This window comes from Nycticebus coucang, chromosome 18 (assembly GCF_027406575.1).
Source record: "Nycticebus coucang isolate mNycCou1 chromosome 18, mNycCou1.pri, whole genome shotgun sequence".
Lineage (NCBI taxonomy): Eukaryota > Metazoa > Chordata > Mammalia > Primates > Lorisidae > Nycticebus > Nycticebus coucang.
This window is the reverse complement of record NC_069797.1, coordinates 22,817,591-22,826,667: the sequence shown is the minus strand read 5'-3', so window position 1 is coordinate 22,826,667 and position 9,077 is coordinate 22,817,591. Positions and strand designations below refer to the sequence as shown.

The window sequence follows — 9,077 nt, the reverse complement described above, 5'->3', positions numbered from 1 at the left end:
CTCGGGCTGGTCTCCAACTCCTCAGCTCAGGCAATCCACCTGCCTCGGCCTCCCATGGTGAGGACTACAGGCATGAGCCACCGTGCCCTTTTGGTGCACAGGGTAGTTTAAGGGAGAGGTTGCCATTTAGCCACAGAAATAGGGAACAGAGGAAGTGGTGCACTTCTAGGGGGAAGTTGGCGAGATCTATGTTAGACATGTTGCATTTGCGGTATCTGTGGAAGTGTCCGGGAAACATACATAGACGTATAGGAGTGGAGCTTGGGACAGGTTTGGGCTAGGGACTTGGCTTATGGTTGGCAACTAAAGCCGCAGGAAGTGGCTGAGATAGGCCAGGAGGAGCATGAGTCTCTCTGCAGCTGGGAACAGGGATGACACATCTTCCCACATTTGTTTTTTATTTCCCTTAAGCAGCTGCCGTCATCACACAACACGCCCTATATCGACGGCTGCCAAAGAATACTTTTTATCCTTCACAGCTCCTCCCATCTGTCTGAGACTGGGGTAGAGGGAGGAACTCACAACCATCCCCCGCCGGAGGCGGGCCTTAGCTGAGGTGGCGTAACTACAGAGGCGGGCTATCTAGGCGGTCAGCCTGAAGTCTGGGCTTCGCTGGCCCTACCCCGAACGCTACTTTCCCCGCCGGTCCCCTGCAGCCGCTGTCCTCAGGCCAGCCGGAGCAGGCCGCGCTCGGCCAGCAGGCCCTCGGTGCGGTTATACACGTTCTCCAGGGTGCCGGCGGCCCGGGCCAGAGCGAAACGCGCCTTCGCCTCTGTGGTTCCTGGACACGCCAGCTCCAGCAAGCGGCGGCGACCCGGGAAGGCGAGGAACGCCAGGCGGGCGGCCTGACGGACAAACCACGGGTGGTGTGGGCCCAGGGCCGTGCGGTAGGCGTCGCTGCACTGCGTGCCGGCGTCCGGGCCTCTGATCGTCCCGGTCGCCACTCGGTGGAGGCAGAGTTGGGACCAGCGCAGCGCGCGGTGCAGCAAGAGCAGCGTGCGTGAGCCGGATGACTGGGACGAGTCCTGGAGGACGGTCCCGGGCCGCTCCACTAGGCCCGCCTGTAGCTCCCACGCCGCCATGGCCTCCAGCGACCAGTAGTGCTCCGCGTCTGGGCCGTGCACCCGAGCCTCGAGGGCTGTCACCTTGGTGAAGGCCTCGCTTGTGGCGAAGGTGAAGATGGAGCCGAGGGGAGTTAGGAAGCTGTATGTTTGGTGGCAAGATGAGGGAAACCATTGAGAAAGGGCGATGGACCCACAAGGAGGAGGAGACAGGCTGGGGGAGGGGCGGGGAGACCACTCACTTGACCAGTTCTCTCCATCCTGCCAAGTACTGAGACAACTCTATATCCCCTGGTGGGTTCAGACTGGCTCGGAATGGCCTCATCATGCGGCCCAGTTTCCCCTGAGGTTCCAGACAGGGAAGCTCTTCCCGCTCCGAAGCCACCAGGGCTCCTGACTCTTGCTGTACCTGGGGGGTAGATATGAGGGAAGGTGGCAGGCGCAGAGCTTGTAGCCTGCTAGGAGTATAGTCCGGTTCTTTTTCTTTTTCTTTTTTTTTTTTTGTGGTTTTTGGCCGGGGCTAGGTTTGAACCCACCACCTCCGGCATATGGGACCGGCGCCCTACTCCTTGAGCCACAGGCGCTACCTATAGTCCTGTTCTGAAGAACTTGTTCCGAACATCTAGCTGGTGTCCCTCTTGCTGTACTCTCAGCTTCTTATGAGAGAGGGAAGATGAGAGGGAGGATCTGCCCTTGGCCAGATGTTCAGCCTGGCTCCACTTCTCCCTGCTCAGGCTCCCATCTGGAGCTCCCAGGCCCAGCCTTCCCTGAGCATACCTGGAAGGGTGGTGGTCCCTCTCGAATGCAGGCCTGTGTCCAGGATCCACAGCCGGAAAGGGTGCCTGGGGAGAAGAGGAGCATTAAGAGCAGGAGAAGGGAGACTTGGACTCCAGAGTTCCTCTCCAAAGAGCTGAGGGAACTAGACACTCACCCAGGCTCCTAGCACTGAGATAAAGAAGCAGCAGTGTGAAGATAGCAACAGGAATTGAGTGGCGGAACCAGTGCCATTGGGCCAGGGGCCGCACAGCCACCCCCATGGCTGCAGCTGGGACCACAGCCCCCTTACCAGCCTCTAGCCACCCCTGTCCCTCTGCCTTAAGGAGAGAGAAGTCCATGGTGCCCTAAGGCATAAAAGGGTTAATAATTAACATACTGCCCCCCCACCCCTTGCCCTTTGCCCAGAGAGCAGCTACCTTGGGTATATGAGGGACTGGATGAAGGGAATTTGGGGCTTATTTGATGGCAATGACAGGTCTCTGTATTTCCCTTCCCTGTGGAGGCAGCTGTAATGAGGGCAGCCTGGGTACTGGGAAGAGAGGCAGGGGTCAGAAACAGCTCCCCTACTGAGCAATGGTGTGGGCCCTAAGTTAACACTGGCTAGAGTTTCCTCCATTGTAAATTGAGGATAATAATAAGTACTTTGCAAGCCTGGTGTGAGGATTAAATGATAATGTATGTGAAAACACTGTAAATGGAAAAGCTGACCACAATTGCCTTATAAATCTTACTTATTAAGTTTAAGCCCTGGTGGGGGTGGTGCCTCCAGGATCCAGGATGGGAAACCACCCACTTCTAAATTCTCTATCCTATCCCCAAGTGACTTTGTTTTGATTTGGATACATGACTTTTTTTTTTTTTTGAGACAAAATCTCACTTTGTCATCCCTGGTGGAGTGCTCTGGTGTCTAAGCTCACAGCAACTTCTAACTCTTGGGCTCAAGCAATTCTCTTGCTTCAGCCTCCTGAGTAGCTGGAACTACAGGTGACTTCTCAATCATATATTTTAGACTTTATCCTTTTATATTTTTGTGGTTTAATTTTTTTTAACTATTCAAATTAATATGAGGGTACAATATTTAGGTTACATTGTTCTCACTTCCAGGGCAAAGTTCCATTTGTAGAAGAGCCCCTCACCCAGGGGGTGTGTTATACACCCTCACAATGTGCACATTGAGATCCTGCCTCGTGCCCTCCCTCCTGCCATACATCTCCTCCCTTCCCCAGACGCTCCCCGCCTCTTCTCTCTACCCCCTGAACTGGACTATAATAGTGTTTCATTGTTCTTAGAAACATGTAATTATTTTTATATTGATTTCGTATTATTATGGAGTACATTGGATATTCATCTTTCCATTCTTTCAATACTTTACTAAGAAGAATGTATTTCAACTCCATCCAGGTAAATGTAAAAGATGTAAAGTTTGTATCTTTTTTAATGGCTGCATAATATTTCATGGTATACATATGCCACAGTTTGTTGATCCATTCATGGGTTGATGGGCACTTAGGTTGCTTCCACGACTTCACTATTATGAGTGTTGTTTAATTTTTTTAAACTCCAGATTGGCCCCTCAATCCTTCATTACACCAATCTTTAACTACTTCCACATGCCAGCCCGTTACTAGGCCTCAAGAATACAACAGTGCTGGTGGCACCTGTGGCTCAAAGGGGTAGGATGCCGGTCCCATATGCCAGAGATGGCAGGTTTAAACCCAGCCCCCAGCCAAAAATCACACACACAATAAATAAATAAATAAATAAATAAAATAAAATGTTAAAAAAAAAAAAAAAGAATACAACAGTGCCTTTAGCCAGGCTACCACTTCGAGAGGCTGAAGCTGAAGGATGGTTTCAGCCCAAAAGTTTGAGGCTGTAGTGCACTGCACTCTAGCAAGGGCAACAAAATGAAACCCTGTCTCAACAAAAAAAAAAAAGTGCCTTCACAGAGCTTAAAGTTCACTAAGGGAGAATTAATCATCTGTCTACCTCACTGGAATGTGAGCTCTGATGAAGAGAGGGGCTTTCCTTTTCCTGGTTTCTTACACCACTTGGAATATTGCTTGAACAAAAAGACACTATTGCTAAATAAACATGTATTAGATAAACAAAGCAATGTGTTTGAGGGGCAGGCAGATTAAGGGTGGTGGCCTCTACCAACTTTAGCCAAGTTTGGGGGTTTTTTTGTTTGTTTTGCAAATTAGGAGTCCGCCTAGTGGTCACGGGGGAAAAGGCATTCTGAGAAAGCATACAAGAAAGTAGTGTCAAAGAAACAGCATCATCTGTTCTTAAGAATTCTTAGTCCCCTGTCCCTAAACTTCTTAGAATTGTTTCTTTATCTCTGCACATGTATTTTTTCTGGAGTGGGGAAGGTTGTCCCAAATTCTCAAGGAGTCGTGGAACTGAGATTGCAAAGTCCCAATCTCTAAAAAGACCTTTCCCAGCTCCTACACTTCCCTATCCTTACTCTAATGCCATCTCACACACTGGAGGTCCCTTGCTGCTGACTGATCTTGTAGCTGGAGGGATTCCCACAAGATCACTTCCATTCCTAGCCCTGATCTCCACTCCTAGAGCTGGACTGTTTCCAGGCTTATTGACTGTGACCTTGAGCAAGGTGGCTGTGGTCTTTCTCTTTTTCTCTCTTTCTCTCTCCCTCCCAACCCCTGCCCCCTTGGTAGAGTACAGTGGCATCATAGCTCATAGCAACTTCAAACTCCTGGGCTCAAGCGATCCTACCGGTGCCTGCTGAAGGCCGAATAGTTTTTCTATTTTTAGTAGAGACGGGGTCTTGCTCTTTCTCAGGCTTGTCTGGAACTCCTGAGCTTAGACAATCCACTCACCTCTGCCTCCCAGAGTGCTATGATTACAATGAGCCACCTAGACCAGCCATGCTTGTCATTTCTGAGCCCCAGTTCCTCATCTTTATTATTATTTTTTTTAATTTTTTTGAGACAAGAGTCTCACTTTGTCACCCTGGTAGTGTGCTGTGTTGTCCTAGCTCACAGCAACCTCAAACTCCTGGACTTAAGCGATTCTCTTACCTCAACCTCCCAAGTAGCTGGGACGACGGGAGCTCACAGGGCTATTTTTAGAGATGAGGTCTCTCTCTGGCTTAGGCTGTTCTTGAACCTGTGAACTCAGGCAATCCACCCTTCTGGGCCTCCCAAGTGCTGGGATTACATCTGGCGCCCGGTCCTAGTTCCCTCATCTTTAAAATAATAAGGGTAATTCTATCCTAAAATGGTTGTGAGGACTAAATAAAGCAATTCGTCGCCTATAGTAAACGTTCAGTAGGTGGAATTTGTTTCCATTTTCCGGCTAGCGCTACCCCTCCTCTCCTAGTGCTGAGAGCCGCAGTCGCCTCCACGAACAGTCTGTAGGGTTCCAGGAGCGGATTAGTTTTGGGTGTCACTTAATCCAAGAGGTCCTTCCGCAATCTGAACCTTCATAGGAGCCAAACTGATAAAAACCTGCTTAAGGGGCTTCCTTCCCAAACGCTGAAGAATGGAGTGGGTAGCCGGAGCCAAGCTGTTGCTGCTGCTGTGGGTGACTGGCTGCCGACATGCACAGGCAGACGGCCCAAGCGGTTACACGTCCGTCATCGAAGTGACTAACGGGGGTCCCTGGGGAGACTGGGCCTGGCCTGAGTTGTGTCCAATCGGATTTTTCGCCAGCGGGTTCTCGCTAAAGGTATGGGCTCCGGCGTAGGTCCTGGAGCGGACAGATATGCCCGAGGCTGCCGGGCTGCGGAGCCCAAGATGGCAGCCCCCTGACTCCTCTACGCTCCTTCTCTCCTCCTCACCCAGGTGGAGCCCCCCCAAGGCATTCCTGGCGACGACACGGCTCTGAACGGGATTCGGCTGCACTGCGCGCGCGGGGATGCCCAGCTCAACACGCATGTGGTGGAGTCTCAGTCTGGAAGGTGGGGGAGCAGGGGTCCAGGATCCCCTATGGTAAGGGTATGTCCCCCATTACACGTCCCCTCCTCGCGGACAGGCTCTTCAGAGCCACAGGGCAGTAATAACACCTGGGGGAGGGGGCTGGGGAACTGGGTGGATGGAAGACCTCTCCTCTGCACCTCAGCGGTATCCAGTGGCTACGTTCAACCCTCGTAGTCCTGTAGCAACTGGTTTGGAAAGTCCCTAGATCTGGATCGGTCTGGAGCTCCTCCTCCCCTTTTTCTCTGTAGATGGGGCGAGTGGAGTGAGCCCCTGTGGTGTCCTGGCGGCGGCTTCCTAGTGGCTTTCTCGCTTCGCGTGGAGGCACCCATGACTCCCGGGGACAACACAGCAGCTAACAACGTGCGCTTCCGCTGCTCAGACGGCACCGAACTGGAGGGTCCTGGGCTGAGCTGGGGAGAGTTTGGAGACTGGAGCGACCCATGTGCCAAAGGCTCTTGTGGCCTGCAGACCAAGATTGAGCGACCTAGAGGCCTCCGCGATGACACCGCGCTGAACGACGTGCGCTTATTCTGCTGCCGCAGTTAACACTGTCGCTGTCCCTCCCCAACCTCTCCCGGACCCAAAGGCTAGTCCTACCTTCCGTGATTAAAGCTTCTCCGTCTTGGCCTTGGTCTTTCCTGTTTTAGGGATGGGAAATTGAGTCTCCTTTACCCCTTCTATCTAAAATTGGGCCAGGACTACTTTCGGGTTTGGTCTCAGGGGTCCATGGGAGACTGCCGAAAGTCACCGACTTGTAGTCCAGAAAAAAGACATTAAACACGTAGTTTTTCAGACGGGTGAAGGAAGTCTCTGGCTTTCTGAGCGCAGCACATACTCTACCCCCATTAAGGGCTCAGTTGTCTCCTTTCTGAACCACCAGTAACCTCAGATTAAGATAATTCTACTAGGGCGGCGCCTGTGGCTCAAGGAGTAGGGCGCTGGTCCCATATGCTGGAGGTGGCGGGTTCAAACCTAGCCCCGGCCAAAAAAAAAAGATAATTCTACTAAATTAGGATGTGACAAGGCTTTAAGGTTTTGTTTTCTAGAGTTGAAGAGGCTAAAGTGTCTTTTTCATAATTTCTCTTACAAAATCCAGACAGTGGCTTTTCTAAACACTGATTCCCATTTAGTACCTTTGTCTTTATTGTTTTCTCTGCCTATTGTAGATGCCCCGGTATCCAGAGGGTTAGCAAACCCACTAGATGTCAGCAACAATTTCACTTTCTCAGACTTGACCTATCATAAAAAAAAAAGTCCCTCCATGAGTCAATATCTATCCCATCGCCAACATTTTTGTTTTTTGTGTGTATGGGTGTTTTAATTATTTGTTTTTGTTTCTCCTTTATTTTTATTTTTTGAGACAGGGTCTTGCTGTATCCCTGGGGTTAAAGAGCAGTGGTGTCATCATAGCTCACTGCAACCTCAAACTCCTGGGCTTCCAGGATCCTCTTGCCTCAGACTCCAAGTACATGGGACTACAGACGGCCTATTTACTACCCACAGATGCTAATTTTTCTATTTGTTATAGAGGGCAGGGTCCCACTCTAGCTCACCATGTTGTTCAGGCTCATCTCCAAACTCTGGGCTACCTCAGCCTTCCAAATTGCTAGAATTACAGGTAAGCAACCACATCCTGCCTGGTTCGTTTCTTAAGGGGATAGGGTTTCACTCTGCTGCCCAGACTAGAGTGCAGTGACTCAATCAGAGCTCACTGCAGCCTCAAACTATTGGGCTCAAGCAATCCTCTTTTTTTTTTTTTTTTTGAGACAGAGTTTTACTTTGTCAACCTCAGCTGTGGCATCACAGCTCACAGAAGCCTCTAACTCCTGGGCTTAGGCAATTCTCTTGCCTCAACCTCCCGAGTAGCTGGTTCTATAGGTGCCTGCCACAATGCCCAGCTATTTTTTTGTTGCAGTTTGGCCAGGGCTGGGTTTGAACCTGCCACCCTTGGTATATGGGGCCAGCGCCCTACTCACTGAGTCACAGGTGCCGCCCTTCTTTTTTTTTTTTGACACAGAGTCTCATTTTGGTGCCCTCAGTAGAGTGTCGTTGCATCCCAGCTCACAGCAACCCCAAACTTTTGGGGACAAGCAATTAATTTGCTTCAGCCTCCCAAGTAGCTGGGACTACAGGTGCCCACCACAACATCCAGCTATTTTTAGAGACAGGGGTCTTGCTCTGGCTCAGGCTGGTCTCAAACCCTTGAGGTCAGGCAATCCACTCGCCTCAGCCTCACAGAATGCTAGGATTACAGGAGTGAGCCACCGCACCTGGCTGAAGCAATCCTCCAGAGTACAGGCACAGGCTGTTTTATTTATTCTAGTCTGGCTGTTTTATTTATTCTAGTCTGTCTACATTGCCCAAGATGGTATTAAACTCCTGGCCTTGAGAGATCCTCCTGTTTCGGCCTCTCAATTGCTGGAATACAGGCTGAGTCACCACATCCAGCCTACCAATGCATTTTTAAAAAGTGCTTATTACCAGGCGGCGCCTGTGGCTCAGTCGGTAAGGCGCCAGCCCCATATACCGAGGGTGGCGGGTTCAAACCCGGCCCCTACCAAACTGCAACCAAAAAATAGCCGGGCATTGTGGCGGGCGCCTGTAGTCCCAGCTACTTGGGAGGCTGAGGCAAGAGAATCGCTTAAGCCCAGGAGTTGGAGGTTGCTGTGAGCTGTGTGAGGCCACGGCACTCTACCAAGGGCCATAAAGTGAGACTCTGTCTCTACAAAAAAAAAAAAAAAAGTGCTTATTACCAATTGAAATAATCTTTTGCCTCTTTTAAAAGTTGTCTGTCATTAGGCCTGGCATGGTGGCTCATGCCTGTAATCCTAACACTCTAGGAGGATCCCCTGAGCTCAGGAGTTTGAGCTCAGCCTCAGCAAGAATAAGATGCCCTCTTACTAAAAATAGTAAAAAAGGCCAGTGTCCTAGCTGGTGCCTGTAGTGCCAGCTACTCAGGAGGCCGAGGAAGGAGGATTATTTGAGCCCAGGAGTCTGAGGTTGCTGTGAGCTAGGATGACACCATGGAACTCTCTAGGGTGGGCAACAGAGTGAGACTCTCAAATAAAATAATTGCCCATCTTTCACTCCTGGAATGTTAAGTTCTTTGAGAGCCCAGAACTCATCTTTCTTGTTTACCATTGCATTTCCAGTACAACCTCATAGCTCTATATCTATCTAACAAGATAATTATAAGCAGAGTACAGGGACCCCAAAGACAAGAGCCCCAGGTCTGGGCATATCTGGAAGCCCTTGCATATTCCCTCTTGCATAGGGCACAATCTGAGGCTGGGAA

General features: G+C 50.5%; 2 protein-coding genes across 4 annotated transcripts; one reads left to right on the top strand and one right to left on the bottom strand.

Annotated features, from left to right (window-relative positions):
• Positions 1-381: 381 nt before the first annotated feature.
• Positions 382-2,325, bottom strand: GLTPD2 (glycolipid transfer protein domain containing 2). The gene is made up of 4 exons (XM_053570364.1): positions 1,993-2,325; positions 1,839-1,903; positions 1,304-1,470; positions 382-1,203 (listed from the first exon to the last, which is right to left on the bottom strand). The coding sequence occupies exons 1-4, from the start codon at positions 2,174-2,176 to the stop codon at positions 666-668; spliced, it is 954 nt and encodes a 317-aa protein (XP_053426339.1). The 5' UTR covers positions 2,177-2,325; the 3' UTR covers positions 382-665.
• A 2,254-nt stretch (positions 2,326-4,579) lies between these two features.
• On the top strand, positions 4,580-6,409 carry VMO1 (vitelline membrane outer layer 1 homolog). Of its 3 annotated transcripts, none has more exons than XM_053570368.1 (3): positions 4,580-5,531; positions 5,648-5,763; positions 6,031-6,409. In XM_053570368.1, the coding sequence occupies exons 1-3, from the start codon at positions 5,346-5,348 to the stop codon at positions 6,326-6,328; spliced, it is 600 nt and encodes a 199-aa protein (XP_053426343.1). In that variant the 5' UTR covers positions 4,580-5,345; the 3' UTR covers positions 6,329-6,409. The 3 variants fall into 3 exon arrangements, with proteins under 3 accessions (XP_053426343.1, XP_053426347.1, XP_053426346.1); XM_053570372.1 differs by having other exon boundaries at positions 5,648-5,794; positions 6,031-6,194; XM_053570371.1 differs by having other exon boundaries at positions 5,648-5,800; positions 6,031-6,194.
• The last annotated feature ends 2,668 nt before the right edge of the window (positions 6,410-9,077 follow it).

Coding starts and splice junctions, on each gene's coding strand:
- GLTPD2 (XM_053570364.1), bottom strand. CDS start 2,176: ATGGACTTCTCTCTCCTTAAGGCAGAGGGACAGGGGTGGCTAGAGGCT. Junction 1,904..1,992: donor TCTCAGTGCTAGGAGCCTGG/GTGAGTGTCTAG, acceptor TCTTCTCCCCAG/GCACCCTTTCCGGCTGTGGA. Junction 1,471..1,838: donor AGGGACCACCACCCTTCCAG/GTATGCTCAGGG, acceptor TCTACCCCCCAG/GTACAGCAAGAGTCAGGAGC.
- VMO1 (XM_053570368.1), top strand. CDS start 5,346: ATGGAGTGGGTAGCCGGAGCCAAGCTGTTGCTGCTGCTGTGGGTGACT. Junction 5,532..5,647: donor CCAGCGGGTTCTCGCTAAAG/GTATGGGCTCCG, acceptor CTCCTCACCCAG/GTGGAGCCCCCCCAAGGCAT. Junction 5,764..6,030: donor GTGGAGTCTCAGTCTGGAAG/GTGGGGGAGCAG, acceptor TTTTCTCTGTAG/ATGGGGCGAGTGGAGTGAGC.